The sequence below is a fragment of the Apaloderma vittatum genome, unplaced genomic scaffold (assembly GCF_000703405.1).
Source record: "Apaloderma vittatum isolate BGI_N311 unplaced genomic scaffold, ASM70340v1 scaffold13424, whole genome shotgun sequence".
Lineage (NCBI taxonomy): Eukaryota > Metazoa > Chordata > Aves > Trogoniformes > Trogonidae > Apaloderma > Apaloderma vittatum.
Genome location: NW_009711019.1, coordinates 65,874 through 83,531, shown reverse-complemented (window position 1 = coordinate 83,531; position 17,658 = coordinate 65,874). Strand labels below are relative to the sequence as shown.

General features: G+C 40.7%; 2 protein-coding genes across 2 annotated transcripts in view; one reads left to right on the top strand and one right to left on the bottom strand.

The window, feature by feature from the left end:
- The first annotated feature begins 76 nt into the window (after positions 1-76).
- HMGB2 (high mobility group box 2) lies at positions 77-1,490 on the top strand. The gene is made up of 3 exons (XM_009867509.1): positions 77-218; positions 305-479; positions 965-1,490. The coding sequence occupies exons 1-3, from the start codon at positions 109-111 to the stop codon at positions 1,115-1,117; spliced, it is 438 nt and encodes a 145-aa protein (XP_009865811.1). The 5' UTR covers positions 77-108; the 3' UTR covers positions 1,118-1,490.
- Positions 1,491-11,620: 10,130 nt separating this feature from the next.
- Positions 11,621-17,658, bottom strand: part of GALNT7 (polypeptide N-acetylgalactosaminyltransferase 7) — a 41,306-nt gene continuing 35,268 nt past the window's right edge. Inside the window, exons 10-12 of the mRNA XM_009867510.1 lie at positions 16,769-16,867; positions 15,361-15,489; positions 11,621-12,397 (exon numbers count right to left, since the gene is read on the bottom strand). Of these exons, the coding sequence (XP_009865812.1) occupies positions 12,260-12,397; positions 15,361-15,489; positions 16,769-16,867 (366 nt within the window). The 3' untranslated portion in view covers positions 11,621-12,259. The remainder of the gene's footprint in view (positions 12,398-15,360; positions 15,490-16,768; positions 16,868-17,658) is intronic.

Here is a 17,658-nt window from a genome sequence, read left to right as displayed (position 1 = left end):
CGTTTAGTGGGTCAGCAGGCGCTTTATCTGATCCAGACTCCTCTCCTTTCCCCCTCCCGCGTGTGTCCGCAGACGATGTCTAGCAAGGAAAAAGGAAAGTTCGAAGAAATGGCTAAAGGAGACAAAGCTCGTTATGACAGGGAGATGAAAAACTATGTTCCCCCCAAAGGCGAGAAGAAGGGGAAGAAAAAGGACCCCAACGCTCCTAAAAGACCACCGTGAGTGTTTCTGTCACCAAAAAAATAAATGAATACTATTTTTTAATAGTCTCACACTTGATTTTAACCACTGTCTCTGATTTTAGGTCTGCATTCTTCCTTTTTTGTTCTGAACACCGCCCCAAAATCAAAAATGATCACCCTGGCTTGTCTATTGGAGATACAGCAAAGAAACTAGGTGAAATGTGGTCTGAACAGTCGGCCAAAGATAAACAGCCATATGAACAGAAGGCTGCAAAACTAAAGGAGAAATACGAAAAGGTAAAGTGAAAGTGATAAAATAATGAAGTTGTAGAGGCCAGTGGAAATGTGTGACTTTTGTTTTACACCTAGACTGTCGTGGTTCATAACTCTAAATGTTTAGGGCAGCCCTTGTCAGGCTTCGGAATGGATGGAAAGGTGTGGTGTCTGGAAGGTAGCTGTAGCCCTTACAGTGACCCTGGGTGAGGTTTTTATGTGTCTAGAGATTTTACCAGTAAGATGCTTTACTTGCAGAAAACTGGTTACATGACTGGTAAGATATACAGTCATACTCCAAAGCACCATGGTCATAAAATTCTTAAAACTGTCTGGATTGTGCGTTTTCCTGCTAAAAGGTGTAAGCATAAAGCCCCCAAGTTGAAACCCCGCTTTTCTGCACACGCTGTATTTGATCTGCACCTTTATTTTATTATTAAGTTATTCAGGCAGTACAAATTTGTACTCATAACTACGTTGCCAGTGACGAACCAGCATTTTCCTTGCAGGATATTGCAGCGTATCGTGCCAAGAGCAAGAGTGATGCAGGAAAAAAGGGCCCAGGTAGGCCTGCAGGATCTAAGAAGAAAGCAGAACCAGAAGAGGAGGAGGAGGAGGAAGAGGATGAGGAAGAGGAGGAAGAAGATGAGGATGAGGAATAAATGAATGTGTCCTGCTGTAAAGATTTATGCTCAGAATACAATATTTTGCTAAGAATGTGAACTCAAGTGCAGCTCATTGTTAGCTTCAGTATAAAAATCTGTACAGAATTGTGTATAGGTAATGTGGTTCTTTGTAGGGAGACCTATCTTTAATGTAAGTAGTAGCCAAGGGCTGCTGCAGTTTGGTTTAAAAAAAAAAGTTGTGGAATGTTTCTGCATATTTAATGGTTTTGTTGAAATTCAGTGAATGATAGTCAGGTGTTTCTTGATAGCTAAGTAAAACAAAGGAGGTAGCTTAATAGCTGTTCTTGTATTTTGTAGTATATTGCATTGTATTACTTTTTTAACAATTTTGTAATAAAATGTTGTACATGATTATTGTATTCTTGATGTTTCTGAGAGGCTGGGTACTTCCAGAATGCTGAACCCCTGGCACAGAATAGTGCTTTGCATTGTTCCTGGACTGTTGCCATTACTGCAAAACTGGCATGTCTCTTGCAAGTGTTCACTCCTAGGGTTCATACAGGAATTTAAACTTTTTTAACCACACTTCTCTCTCCCACATATACTACCATTAGCTGCAACTGATGTTTTCCTTACACTAATGTTTGCCTCTTACCACCTTTTGAGTGATTAAAAGCCCACCAAAGTGCCTCTATAATTTTTAAGTGACTTAAGTTGCTAGAAATTATTCCTGGATTGTTTTCTCTCTCCAAACTGCTGCAGCAGAGGTCTTAAAAGTTTTGTCCCAGTGTATTAGGTGATGACGAGCAAATCTCAGGAACTTTTCTCCCAGAGCTTGGGGTCACTGGCCTTTTCTGCTGTCCATAGGGGCACAGGAAAGCTGGCTCTAAGGCAGAGGTGGTTAGAGGTCTGTCTGCCCAGATGTTCCCTACTGCTTCCCTCTCCCTCTGGCCCCAGTATTAGTGGCTTCTCATAAAATACACAGCTTGCAGAACAGCATGGAAAATGTTGGAATGTTATCCCCACACGTGCCAGTAGATTCCTGCAGAAAAGACAGGAGGCATTTGCAACGAACATGTGCTCAATGGTACGTTTGTGTGTGTGGCGGTAACGGTATCCTCAGTTATGCTGTTTTTTGGCTTTATATTTTTTGGGTTTTTTTTACTTGACCTTTAGCATATTTAAAAGTCTAAACCTAATACGTAACAATACTTGCAAGTGGGAAATTGGAAATCCCGCAGCTAAACTAGTTTCTGAAGTTCCATTTGTTGAAATACTAGGCATCAGCTACAAGCCTTTGAAAGGCCAGCACTGAAAAACATTTAGTAGCTAAAATACTATAAAGGAGAGCCTTCCAACTTTGTTGTTGTTCTGCTTTTAAACTGTCTCCCTATTGTCCAACAACTTCTGAAATAAATTTGCATATATTCATAGTATGTGTGTAAGATAAAAAGTGATTTCAGCACTACAACCATGGTAAGTACCACTGCAGCAGGTTATCAATAAAGTAGAATGTTTTCTCCTATAGAGACTGCAATCCTAGAGCACGCACCTTTATCCTTCACTAAAAAAATTTTTCCGTTTAGAGGCAATTCCCTGTCATAGAGTGGAGCCAAGACTATGCTGGTCTCACTCATTTCCAGCATGCTCTCTTCAGATTTCCCTGCAGAAATGCACCATCGCCTCCCCTTAGTTCTCAGACTCCCTGCGTGAACAGAACAGTGATGCTTCAAGAAGTCTTTCTGATTAAAGTAATCTTTTGCAGCATAGCAGTAGTGTCAGAGTAGATTGACTAGTTTGATTATCTGAATTTATTTATTTTTTTTTACTTCTGTCTCAAGTGCTTTTAAATTGAAATGAAATGCAACCCTTCAGGTGTCCTAGAAAGCTGTGTGGGTTACAGAATTTTAAATATTGTGTCAGAGTAAGAGCATATCTTGAGGTAAATCAGAATTAAGGAGCTCTTCTAGTATTTTCCTCAGTGAGGTAAAATAGCTTTTGGGTTCTATTTCATTTAGCATTAACTAGCTAATTTAGCTTCAGCACAATTTCCGTGCAAATCAGCACGGAACTGCCTAATGCTGCTGCTCTGTTGCCCTGCGTCCTAACGATGCCCTAGGAAAAGCCACCTGTGGGTTACTTTTGTTTATGATCTCATTTACAAATACATCCTGACTGCTGGAGAGCCGTTTACTGCAAAAATGGTCTCATCGCACCGCTCTGCTAGCCTGAGCTGCGTCATCACAGGGACCGTTCTGTTCGCGCACCATGGCAAAGCTCTGCATCAGGCTGATCCATCAACTGAGAGAGATGTCACAACTAAAGGCAATTACTAATTTTTTTTAATAATTATTTTGTCCTTTTGATAGGGAAGACATTGAATATAGATCAAAGGCAAATGGAAAAGAGCACGTGGAAATTACTCCTTTCAAATTAAGTTTTAAAAAGCCTGGTATGTCAGGGCAGGGGGTTCAGATAACACCCATCTGTGAGCACTGAAAGAACTAGTGCTGGAAAGGACTAGTAAGTGATCAAAGTGTAATGGGAATGATCAGGAAAGATGAGGCCATGGAAGAAAAGCTAAATCAGTTTTTCACATCCATGTTCAATATGGACAGCCTTATGAAATGACTCACTGGAAACTTTTCACTGGAGGTGAACTGGGAGGTCTGTCTCAAATCAAAAGGGATGCCCCAAATGCTCGCAGGCATCATCAGAAAGACTGCTCAGATCATGCTAAAGATCCAGCACGCAGGCATACCACCCAGCAAAACACACTGAAAGACCACCAAAAACAAGACAGAGGTGGGTAATCAGCAACTATGAGAAAACCACCAAAAGCAGGAAAGCAGTCTTTAAAAAATCTGAAGGTATTTCTAAACCAGAAGAAACCTGCACGCTGATAGGCCAGACACAGCAACGTGAGGCATGAAAAAAAAAAAGAGCATCAGAGCAACTCCAGAAAACAGACAAATTAATCACAACTTTGTAACGCGTCAGAACCTGGAGGCCTGCCAAGCTGTCCTAGGGAAAATAGATGCTCAGGACATAGTAGCAATAGCTAGAGAAGATTTCAGATAAAATAATACCTTTTTTTTTTTTTTTTAACCGTGTATAGGAACTTCAGGAAGTTTTCATGACCAAACTTTTTAATGGGAGAAGCATGGTGGAGCATCTGTCTCAAATCCAAGTGTAAAAGGTTTTGAAACAAAATGACAGGACAGATGGTATTCATCCAAGAGTTCTAAGGAAACTCAAGGATGAAATGGCTGAACTATGAACTGTACTTAAAAATGCCTTAGTGGTAGAGGAATGGAAGGTCACAAATACGACACTAATTTTTAGAAAGCTTTCTGTGCTTGTATGGCAAGTCGGTAGGAGCCACAGTACAGCCGAGAGCTGCTGCAAAAATCGCTAAATAGGACCCGTGATTTCACAAAAGGAAATCCTGTTCCACAGGACTATGTAAATATTCTTCAAAGAAATCAGTGAACATGAAGGTAAAGGAGATCAGGTAGTTACGGTCTACTTGAGTTTGGTCTGGTCTACTTCTCACGGAAGTATTAAGTCATCACTAAGGGCCTTGCATGAATAAATTCCTGGTTAACAAGACAGGAACAAAATCAGAATTAGTCATCAGTTTAACGCCAGTGGAGGAAAACCCATAGATTGTTTCTGGAGGTATGGTTAATGTTAACAACTAGTGACTGTTTAACATATACATAAGTGACTTGGAAAAAAAGCAGTGAATAGTGCTGCAGGAAAGATGAGGGCTAACAGCAAAGAACTGCAAAGCCAGCCTGCAGTCTGAGGTCACAGGATAATAAAGTCAGCAGGTGAAATACAGCGTTCACACAAAATGTATTATGTGTTAATATGTGCTCCCCAACACATGTGAAGGGGAGAAAGCAAGCCTAGCATTTATAACATGGATAATGTGGGTGGACAAACTAAATTACATTAGTCTGGAGAAGATTCTGGAGCTAGAACAGGTAATTCTGTGAAGACAAAACAGATACCTGCTAGAAAAGCAAATAGCGTGTTATGCATTATTAGGTAAAGAGTGAGGAACAAGCCAAACATTGAGGATTTCCTTACCATCTCCCTAAAGGAATATGAAATTTCCTCTTTCTTAGATCAGCTTAGAAAAAAAAGCCTCTTTAACAAGTTGGTCTTATTTTTCCCAAGCAAAACGTATGGTCTGAAGAACTGTAAATAAGCCTCTCGTTTTTGTTTTGTTTTGTTTTGTTTTTTTTCCTTGATTAGAACAGCTACAGACATGGGAAATGACTGCAGTATATACAGGCTTTTGAACTCAAATAACACAAAAGAAATTGCAAAAGGGCGTGGAGAGAAAATCAGAAAAAATGGCCTGAGTTTTACTTTTTGATTAGTGAGCGATATATTACATTGTTTTGTTAACAGCTATCACAGGCATCTTATATATACCACGGGTACATATTGTAGCACATATTGCTCAGTGATGGATTATTTGCTGTGGTGGTGACTGTCACTGATCCTGCTTCACTTGCCTTACTATCTTTACTATCTGTTTTTTTCATTTTGGCTTGTGTGGTTTTTTTTTTTCCCCCACATCTTGAAATACATACATATTTTGCCAGCAACTCCTGCATTTCCAGAATTGCTGGGCCTCTTGTATGAGCTGTACCACAGTCCTGTCTGCTTTTCTGTTCTCCCACTTGAATCCAGTGTCAAGAATCCTGTAACGGAGCCCAGCTGTTGAGCCTGCCGCTGCATTCTCCGATGCACACAGCCCTTGAGGGATGCATTAACTCTGCTGAGGGATGTGCACAATACTCAGACTTCCTCAGGAAAAAAGGTTGTGTCTCCCTCGCCAATTTCTCTTCATCGGTGCAATTAAGTAACTGCCACAGGCCAGCACCAATTAGCGACTCAACCTGTACATTGCTCTGACTATCCTGATATCCTATGATCAACCATCCCCTGTAGCCTCAGTGCTGGAGATGGTCTTGATGTTGCAGGTCTGAATATGGAGTCAACCACCAGAAAAATCTTTATAGCCTGCAGATCTGGTGCTCCACCTCTAAGTTGTATGGCTATTCTCAGTGTTGCCTGGCCCAAACATCTCGTGATAAAGTTAAATGACTCCCCAGCAGAGCTGAAGGGATGATGTTTGTGTAGACAAGAACCCATCCTTCTAAAAGGCCCTTTGAAAAATGTGCTGTGATGATGTTATTGTCAGTGGTGCCACCTTGAAGCCAGCTCCTGGCTGGCTGGACCAAGCAATGACCTAGCACTCACTACGCCTTTGGGAGTGAAGACCTTCAATGAGCCTTCATAATTCTCCTGTATTTCACTGATTTGTCTCAGCAGAGGAGTGAACTGCAGAGCCAGCACACCTCTTCAGAAACCTTGAAACTTTTTGCATAATCAGATGGATGACCAAAGTTTTCCTGTAATCAAACAGCAGTCAGACAAATTCTGGACTATTCAACAGAAAATAAAACCTCTAATTCAGAAAGTGTTGAGTTACGTATTACCAAAAGTAAGGACAATGTTAGACAAGTATCCTTTGCTCTGTCCTTTCACTTTGCCCCGCGCTCCTTGACCACATTGATCCTACTGACCACTGAGAGAGACAGGCTACTGTGCTAGCTGGACTGCTTGTCTGATGTAGTTTTGTACTTGCATGTACTTTTAAAGTTCTTAAGCTCAGTTCTTAAGTCAAAGTTCTTAAGTTCTCTGTCCATCAGAGACAAAGCGTCCTAATATTTCTGGAGTGTAGACTCCATTCTTCTCATAATCATCACATGCAAGATAACGGGATACTGTAAGAGGCCTAAAAAAAATAGCAAAAAACAAGCAAGACTGGTTCCTTTCTCCAGTTGGGAACAGCTCAGTTCAACACAACTTTATCAGCAACAGCAGTAACCAAACCCCACTCTACTACAGGGATACAGAACTGTTTTCCTCAGCAACACCCCACACCATCTTACCTTTGCTCCCAGACAGCAGGACAGGCAGCTTCCCCTTGCATTGCCTGGCTGATAAGTTCTGTCTTTAGAGGTTCCTTGGCATCTTCAGGACAGGCAGGACTTCAGGGCATCCCTCATTGCAACTGAAAGAGCAGTATGACTGGAAACACTTCCAGAGCTTGGCGTAAACTTTCTCACGGTCAGCTCTTCCCAAGTTTCTCTCCTTATGAACCCACAAGAACTCTCCAGAAGGCTGCTTCTTTCCTCCAGCTCTACTTTCATTCATTTTTTTCTGCTGCTTTAGAAATAAAAGTACAAAAATTGCAATTGTAGCTGCCTGTTGGGCAACCGTGATCGCCTTGTGGACTCTGGCAAGAGGATGTAGCCACTCTGCAGGCTCAGGCTAGCAAGGCATCCACTGCCAGGTGGGGCTCAGGGTCTCCAGCGTGTACCAGAATGTCACAGTGCTTCCACAGCAGGATGAGATCCCTGGTGGTGTGGGAGCACAGGTCACAGGGAGCACACTTTCACCCGACCCCTCAGAAATGCAGGTACCAGTCTTCATGGCTCTGGCCCTGCTGTTATCTGTAAGCGCTACTGCTGTGTCTTGTGACAGGCCTAAGCCAGAGAACATGCACCTACACACAGATCCAGAGGGCTTTATACCTGTTAAAAGATACTGGCCTGCACTGTTTTCCTGGGGAAGTGTCTCCACAAATTTCAAGGGAGAAGGCTGTATTTTGACACCTAATTCCACTCAAATGCCTTCAAGTGATTCAGAAGGCCTATTCCAAGCAGGATGACTTCATCCTCATTTGAAGGCTGCGCTCTAACAACTGTTCAGGCATGCTGCCTTCTTGACTGACACACACTGCCACCACCAGCCCTATCCAGGAAAGTAAAATATCATCTCTCCATTCATTTTCCCTTCCCCATTCAGGAACCCTGGGATGCTAAGCCAGATGGTTGCTATTGCCATCATATACACCTTGGCCATTAGAGTTTTTCTTTTTATTGTTAGTGCTATGCTACTTCTTCCACATTTCTTGCAAATTTCTTGTGCAGAAGACATTACTCTTGCTCAAGAAACATTGCTGAGCTGTTTGAACTGGCAGCCCAGCTGGGGGATGCAGTTCTGCTTTCACATTGAATGATGGCATTCACTAGACCTGTGAGACCCACCTAGCCCTCAGCCGTGCTTTGCCTGCACTCCATTTGGAATGGACTAGGGTTCTTGTCTCTCAAGTAATCAAGTTTCTGAAGTACATTAGTGAGAAAAAGAAGGCAACTCGCATGCAAACATACCTTTTCACCTTGGTGTTTAAACAGCTCTAACTCCTCCTTACAGGCTTTCATTCTTGTCACCTTCATCCACCTGTTAACTGAAGGAATATGTATTTTTTTATCAGTCAGGTAAGATCTATCAGACCATAAGCTCTGCCATTACCTTACTGGAGTCTCCATCCACACTCGTTCTGAATAGCCACAGGAGTCACTCGCAGTTTATATACCTTTTTTTTTTTTAACCCAAACGGAGGCAAACTCACCCACAATCTCTGATAACCTATCACCGTTTCTACCCAGACACCTTCTATGTAGAAAGTCCTCCTACACGGTGCCAGCCAAGCTACGCCACTTACTGTTCCAACAGTGCAGGAGTTCAGAGGAGGCTGTGGGGTAAGTAAAGTCAACAGCCAGAGGACTAAATGCTGGCAACTGCTTCTGATGTTCCCAGAAAGTAAGTATTACCCTGGAAGAGTACCACTGACACTTCTCAAGGGTTACTCTCATAAACAAGCAAGGTAAGACTTCAGAACATAACAAGACCTAGTATTGCCCTATAACAAGAACAACCACCACAAACAGGAACACTGCTAATTTGTTTTTCCCGAGTCGTTTCTTTACCTATTACAACTGATGGATCTAAACTCACCAGCAGGGAACAAACAATAAATGCTTTTACAAAAAAAAACCAAACAGTTTGTGTTCAATGGTGTAGATAACTTCTGTGTATTCTGATATTCCCCTCCTTATTCCTATGGATCTTGCACAACACGATCTTTTTAAACTAAAGGGAGAATTGTACTTGATATACAACAAAACCTACTGAAGTATATTTGGTGGTTTTTTATAGGTAGCAGTATGTTTTTCCTTTTTTGTGTGTAAAGTCTCACAGATCAGAGCTAAGTACAAAATTTCCACATCCTTGGTATAGTGTAAGAGACCTCAGGCTCCTTGGCCTAGTTTCAGAGCAGTAAGTTAACAAGTTCTGGCTTTAGGGACTGCAGTTTGGAGGCAGATGGTACGGAAGAAGCAGTAGAAGAGACTGACTGGCATTAAGGAAAGAGAATGAATTGATTGTAGGGTGCCGTCAACCACCACGGTGCCTTTAGTACTGCCGGTCATCCTGGTGCTAGGATCTCTGGTAACGGAGAAGGATGTCCCTGCCTTCCTATCGGTCCCCGTTTCTCTACATAAAAGGATATTCCCAACATGAACCGGCCGCTGCTCTATCTCCAAGGATTTGCCTTTCGAAATGGCAATACACTGACAGACTTGGCTGGGAAGCAAGAATCCCACGTGTAAAAAATGCTGCAGATTTCAGCATTTAGGTTTACTCCTAGGCCAAAGCTTGTGTCTTCCGTGTCCTGATTTAACTGCATACCCTTCTGCTAACTAACCTTCCCAGCACAATGGAAAAAAAAGTTTCATTGAAACTTCTTTGTTGGTGGAAGTATACATGGACTAAGATAAAATATCGAGTCAAAACACTACCAACTAGTCCTTACCTTTGGTTCTACTTCAGAAATAATTCTCAAGTTCATTTTCTATAAGCGTATTAAATCTACCTAATTAGATCAAGCAGGTGATACAAAAATTCAAATGTGTCCACGTGGCAACTCTCTAGTGGGAATGTGATTTTTCATTTCACTGGGAAAAAAAAAATAATCTGAGTTCCCACAGATGTGACAAAAGGTACCTAGATAAAAAAAGTAAAATAAAATGCTTTTAATATTTGTAAGTTTGTAACATTGAAGTTGCCTAGATTTTGAGATATGAGGTTTCTATAAAGACAATAATCCATTTTTACTCTGTAAAAGTATAGTAAACCCAAAAATTCAAATATTTTATTTACTTCACCTAAAAAACAAGCAACCCATAAGTAAGATATACATAGTTTCCCAGATTTATCCCTAATAAATCTTTTAAAGATTTATACAATTTCTACATAAACATACAGTGTATCAAAATCTGCATAAATCAAATTTATAAAATATGTAGAAATGCATAGTGATATTATCATCAACTTACAAAGCAAGAATATGGGAATTATTTTTTTCCAAGCCAGCTATAGTAGGAAAAAGTCATTACAGCAACAGCTTCTTACGATCTCATGTTTTGTAAGGTTTCAGTCTCCCACACAGATTCATATTCAGATACAGCATCAGCTATCAATGAATTGCACAAAATACCCATTTAAAATGCACACCCGCACAATTTATGTGCCACCATTCTTTCTCTTATGCATAGTCGTATGATTAAATTAATCTACCCAACACACAACAATGGAGTCAGTTTTCATACACACAAGGAACAAGTACCGACACACCCCCTTATTTTCCTTTTTGTTTTTTTTTCCCCCCGGTTTCTCCCTCCTTTATTTTCTATTTTTCATAGCTCTGAAAGGATAGATGGCAAGTTTAAAGAAACTAGGAAAGATCCCAAACTAATAGATCAGTGCAGACAGCCCTATGAAGATCAAACTCTGTCACCATGTATGATACATAACCCTTGTTAACATCAATGGAAATTGCATGCAATGCTATTCTAGATTTCAGGGAAGTATTTAAGTCATATTTAATAGTGTGACATGTTGTAGGCATAACTCTATGAAATCAGTACACTGATGTCAACATTTAAGTCACAAAATCTGGACTAAGGAAGTGAGGATAAGTCATTTCTCCTCCAGCTCTCTGTTCACTCAGAGTAAATATTTATACCCCTAAGGGAGTTCGCAGCAACTCCTTTCTAGAACATTTTTAGAAACTTCTTCTTCACGTTCTATTCTGTACACTATAGCACCAAGCAGTTGTATTTTGTGTGAGTAATCCCTTGGGAGAAGTTTCCAATGACAAAAATAAGAAGAAAATTAGTATGAATAAATGAGGTTTTAGGATTTCCATTTCTCTTTTCAAATCTAAATCTGGCATCCAAACTAGTTGACAGATGTCCTTGTAAAAAATTATGCAGATGTGTTAAGAAGCTGGATGTTTTTCTCCTAATTAAAAGTTTTAGTCCACGACTAAGTGTTTTCCATTTAAAATAACAATATAAATGAAGCATTGAATTCATTCTTTCTAAGTTTTACATAATTGTGCAGCTTTATTTATTTATTTATTTATTTAAATTATTTTTATGTAAGGCATGGTTTAAACAAGCAAGTTAGTGCTTATAAATTCCTATCTGGAATCAGCAGGGTGCTTACTTCCACCAAAACGTACCACATTAGCACTAAACTCGACACTGAGCTTTTCCTCGCACTGCACAAAGTGCCTAGTCAAAGTAGAGCAGCAAAGCTGGAAATAGAAATTTGTCTTCAGAAACACAATAATTACACGGGGTGGTACGGTTGGCCCCTACTCCTGGTGACTGCTCAGAAAAATCCGTTGTACAATTTCCAACAAATGCTTTTCTTGTGAAAGAGAGAAATGAAAGAGGCACTAAATATGTTGAAATTCACCTTCCAAAAAAGCAGCATGACTGTGAGAGAAGGCCACCCTGGCTAATAACCTGTGGCAGTGCTTAGTAAGATGTAAAATTAAATAAAAATATACAACAGGTTGATAATCACCAAGTTCTGTGAAAATCTGGTTACTCCAACCTTTTCAAGTGTGTGTAAAAAAACTGCCTTCAGACCCCTGAGTGTAATCCCAAAGAAGACGACAACGCTTTTAACTATGTTCCCATGAAACATAGCTAAGAGCACATTAATTTACCAACATCTTAAAACAAAAAGATGTAAACATCTACAGAGTTTAAGGTAAAGCAGTTTTGTAAACATTAACTGCGGATGATAATGTTATTGTAATAATCACAGTTCGTCTATGTCCTTCATTCAAGCCAGGAGGCTCGCAGCTGTACAAAGTTAATAATTGCAGCAGTTTTCAGGCTATTTTCAGTCCTGTACAAATTAATGTGTCAGTAGGCAGGTTTTGTCTGTCTACACGCTAAGAATGTTGTTCATTTCCCATTTTTGCGTTGCTTTACTGGAGTCACACTCTGAAATGAAAACTTGATGGAGGACTTCGGAGCGATCCAAGCACTTCCCTGATGGAATGTGAGTAAATCTGTGCAGATTCTGGAAAACAAAACCATCAGGAACATGTATATATATATTTAATATTTCTTCACAACTGTAATATAGCTATCTATAAAAACAGGCTTCAGGGTCTCATAACAGATCACTTCTATGCTGATTTTGCTACTTGTTAAACCTAGACTTTCATAGCTTTCATATTTGTCCTGGTATTCTTAAACCAGGAGTTTTCTGGGGCTGCCTGGAACATGTGGACACCAGGACAATATTACGAAATGTTTGAGATGTGTAGGTCCGCTTGAGATCCCTCCCATTTCTCTTAGGCATTTTTATTAGGCAACAAATTGCTAAGAAAATGCGTAAAGCTGCGTCTAAGGTGCTTCCAGCCTTTCTGTCCATCCTGTAACCAACTCTAAAGTTTAACTCTCAAGGATAGCTCTATTAAAACTGACTTTGCTGGGACAGATCCTCCTTTGGTTAGCCCTCACTTAAAGCAACTGCACAACACCCACACTAACCACACCGGAGAAGAAAATAAAATAATAAAAAAAAGGCAGTAACTTTGCTCCCTGCTTGGCTGTTAAAAGGAAGAGAAAAGGGGCCATGAGAGCAAGTCTGGCCTCTAGAGCGAGGGGCAGCTGCCTAAGAAACCGCGGAGTTGTTGTGCCTCGCATTCAGGCCGAGACTTGCACGTTTGGCTCCTTCCACACCCCCAGCACTGCCAGGTCCCAGCCTCACGCATTCGGAGAGCATCCTGCTGCACCTCTCTGGCTTGCTGATCCCCCACGCCTGAGGCAGCCCTGACTCGCTGACCAGCTGCCTCTGGGAAAAGCAAATTGGGACCACCACAGGCAAGCTGGGGCTCCCCAGGCCCTGCCTGGTGCACCCGCCTCCCCCCTTCTCCATTGCTTGTGCACGTCCAGATGCTGGTTCAGCTCTATACGTGCTCCTGCTGTGTGGCCAGATATGAGGGTCCTCTTCCTGGAGAGGCAGATAGATGCCTCAACAGGAGCAACAGGCAGAGCACCGCCAGCCTGGGGTCTGGATGCTCACTTATGGGCACTGAAGCCCCGCTACTGCTTGGTGCTCGAGCAGGAGACACTTCATGCTCACCAAACTGGCACACAAGTGTTTGTTCTGGAAACAACACAATCAACCAGATAAAAATCTCCTGGCAGCTTGCATTTACACAAGGCCACAATGTTTTTCAGCAGTTCATAAGCATTTCATGCCTTACACCCTCCTCATTAGAGGAAATGGTCATACCCTCTGCACTGCACAGCAGTGTGCCAAATTTCTGCTTGCTTGGTTACACACCCTTGGTGGTCTTTTCGCTCTCACTCACATGCGTTGTTTTTTTTTTCTTTTCTTTTTTTTGGTTTTTTTTGTTTTTGTTTGTTTGTTTGTTTGTTTGTTTGTTTGTTTTTTCTCCTGGAAGCCAATCAGTGTTTCGTTCTAGAGCCCAGACCACTCTTACCGGGCTTCTTTATAACTTGTGGTAATAAGCAAACAATCACACAACTTGGTCCACTGTGGAGGAAATGGATCTTCTTGCATATAAGAAATGCTTAGAGAAGAGCCAAGTAACATGCTGGGACACACTAGAATGGCTGGAGAGCTAAAAGGTGCTATATATTATTCCAATATTTAAAGCAGAAGTCAGCAGCCACTGAAATACCACTTACTGATTTTAAAATTTCAGGTTTAAAGAATTTTGTCTGTCTATATGACACAAGAAAGCTGGGTGGAAATGGCATGACGGTACTTGATATCTCCTACCTCTACGCAAATATCAGAAAAAGTGGAGTGGCTTAAAGGATAAGAAGCATATTTTGTTGCACTCAATGCCTACACCTTTCAGAGAAACACAATCCACATAACCCACTAATGAACTGATAAATACCCAATGTGCTAGACAGACTGAAGAAAAATTGACACAGAATAATTTCTTACACACAGAACCAAATTATGAGTGTCTATACCAAGAACGCCACCCTTAGACAATTTGTCTCATTTTTTTATGAGACAAAAAGAAATATAAACCTAGACAGCTTTTAAAGTAACACTTTCAAAACTAGTATTAATAGAGAATTTGCAGATGTAGTGACTAAACGGGACTGTAGCAGCCCTCTATCAGCCAACATCCACAGTCTTTATTAAAAAATCATAGATATTACAATAGCATTATAACGGCACCACACCCAGAATTCACAACAGAGAATGTTTACAGGATGGCTAATGAACAGAGAAAAGAAATACTGAACCATCATCATCATCATAGAATGGCCTAGGCTGGAAGGGACCTTAGAGATCATTTAATCCAACCTCCCTGCTGCCAGGGACGCCTTGACTAGATCAGGCAACACATGGGGACCGAAGGGGAATCGAACCCATGACCCAGGTCACACTCAGCTGACTGAGCTAACCAGCCCCCTAACGTGGCAAAGACAACACAAAAAGGCAAAGAGTAACACTATGTTCACTTATTCCCATATAGGATTAAAAAATCTTTGAGCAACACTTCATCTTAGACCTCCCAAAATTAGATCTCGTATTGACTCTAGCTGCTAAATGCACCCTGGCATTTAAGTAATTTTCTCACAGTGTACATTAGACACAGACACTTTCTTGACAGAAAGCACACAAGCAGAGAGGGTGATGGCACTAAAAGCTTTTAGAAACTCTGTCACTGGTAGTGGACATCCTCCTTGCTTCCTCCAAGACAAATGCTAACCACTAACACCTGTGGCAGCAAATAGAGCCTCACGAGGTTTTCCTTAATGGTTTTGCTTCAGAATACAGCAACTAGAACCGCTACTTCTTTCCTTAGAGGACGTTTCCCTGGCAAGCATGGATTTCTGAGAATGCGCTGTTAACAATTTACTCTACTTAGTTCAGCTAACCTTGTTGAAGATCTTTACTTTCAGATATTCATAATTTTAAAAAGGTGCAAAAAACTAGGACGCAAATTAAAATTCCTCTTCTGCTATATATCTGATGCATACCTTGAAGTACTGCCAATCCTTGTACTCATTCTGATTACAGTGTGTAATCATAATTTTGGATCCATCCGGTCCTTTAGTTAAGCACTGATCATACTGCATGAGTTGATTAGCTTCATTGATTCGGAAAAGCTAACAGGGAAAAAAAAAAAACAACCCACCTTTTTAATAGTTGACTCAAATGAGTATATTAGAAACATTGAAAACATCAACAAAATTGCATCATTGAATATATTCTCTGGTGTTAGTATACCCATCTTTTGGAGGGGTTCTAAATATAACATGTTTTTACTATCATGACACTCAATTTCATGGATAACCTTCCTGCAGGATTTAAGATTTAAAGGCTAAGAAACCTACCCAGCAAGACAAAAATGATGAAAATAAAGGAATTCCTATCTGGGAGACTTCTGAACGCATTTGATTAAAAGCTTTTGTACGATGTGATGGCTGAACAATCCATTATCTTTCTAAAGGTCAGGTAGCAAGTCCTTGGTCCTTTCATTTGAAGATACTGAAACTTTGGCATTTTACCCACGAAGGAAATGAAACCAACGCATCCAGATACAAAAAAGATTATCCTAGCTACATCTTATGAAATTATTGTTACAGGGTTTTTGAGGGTAATATATACAGAAAAAGTAATTTAGGAAACTTATCAAAATAAAAGAGACATTTCCAGTGGCTACTAAGAGATAACTCAAATAGGATTTTTAAGAACACCATCCTGCATGTGATTTCATGACTGCCATGACACAACTTGCCTGTTTCAAGTCTACTCAGCATAGTTTTCCAACTGAAAAAGGAGCTGTAAAGACAGAACAGCATGTTTGTGTGGTAGTGTGGGTATGTTTGTGAGGACATAGGTGGAACATAACAGCAGCTTAGACTGTAGCCATCTCTCAGCCGTTATGTCAATTAATTCCGTAAATGAAGCAGAGACAAGTTTGTATTATAGTTCTTGTCTCTTGTGGCAGAAGATCAGTTACTACACAAAAGTGCTTTATACTTCCATCAGAGCAAAAAAACTTTGTGAAATAACTGAGCCAAAGCAAGTGAAGGGGTTGTTTCCTGAAGGATTAATTATTAAACGAAGATAAATGATGAGCCAGCAGCAATGCCAAGAGCTGCAGTTATTCTAGTGCAGTGATATGGTCAGTTTAAAATACAGTTCTTGCTTCTCCACTGAAGAAGAGATTAAAAATTTGCTTTCAATTTTGTACTGTTTCTGTTTGAAATGGTATTTTCAGATTCCCATATTTTAGCAATGTTAGCATGCTTATTGAAAACTTGTAACTCGTATCTTTGTAGCTGGCACCTAAGTGACTTCACATACAGACTTAACAGAAAACCAGTCTGCTATCACCTACAGCAAGCGATTCTCCTTTGGAATTGCCTCCAAGCTCCTTACCTGATTTCCTCCCATTCTGTGGCACGGTCCAAGCTCGACGAAGCCACCGTTGGTGTGCCCCATGCTATCGATGCAGTAAGAGGTTTCAAAGCCTCTAATCTGGAAAAGACGTTTTGCACTCTAAGTTAGTCTCAAGTGAAAAACAAGCACAAAGAAGTTCAAAGAATTCCCAGTTACCTTTCAAAACAGAAACAGGTTACCTGACAGAAAGATATGAGACAAACCTGTGCATGAAATTTAAATACTGATGTTAACTATTCTGGGACACGAAGCTTCAAGCTGCCCATGCTAATTTGCAGGCTCTTATGAGAGCTAGGATAAAGCCAGAGTTGCAAAGCTCAGGTCCAAACTAAAAATGCCAAAATTAAGGACTTTCAAGTATTTTAATTTATTCAATCTCCTATCAAAGCACCAACAGTCTCCCAGATCATCATAAATAAAGCAGGAGCTCAGCTAAGTTGCCCTCATCTTGTGCATGAGAGAAATAGGATGCAGAGGAGTTATGCTATTAACTGCAGCCAGGCACAGCCCACTGATCCTGCTGCTCAGATGTACCTTCTGCAGCAGAAAAAAACCCACAAGAGATAAAATTGATGAGGGGCAGGCACGGGCATAAGGATAAAGAACAAAAGTGACATCAGAAAGCATGCCTCAACTGCCGATTATTCCGTTCCTTTCTCAGAAGGGCCAACAAGCCGCTTTACAAAACCTATGACACAAACAACATTCTTTCCAGACATAATTTCTTTGCCAGAGCGCCTCTTTCTTCTTTGTGATGGCAGAAGAAAGTCTGGAGGACTATGCTTAGACCTAACTTCCAGAGGGAAGTCCTTCATCTTGGTTAGGGAAGATGAACCCCACACTTCCAACAGTTTGGAAATGCAATTAGT

Excerpts from the sequence above, each read along its gene's own strand:
- HMGB2 (XM_009867509.1), top strand. The coding sequence starts at position 109 with ATGGCTAAAGGAGACAAAGCTCGTTATGACAGGGAGATGAAAAACTAT. Across the intron at positions 219-304 it reads AACGCTCCTAAAAGACCACC|GTCTGCATTCTTCCTTTTTT; the intron begins GTGAGTGTTTCT and ends CTCTGATTTTAG. Across the intron at positions 480-964 it reads TAAAGGAGAAATACGAAAAG|GATATTGCAGCGTATCGTGC; the intron begins GTAAAGTGAAAG and ends TTTTCCTTGCAG.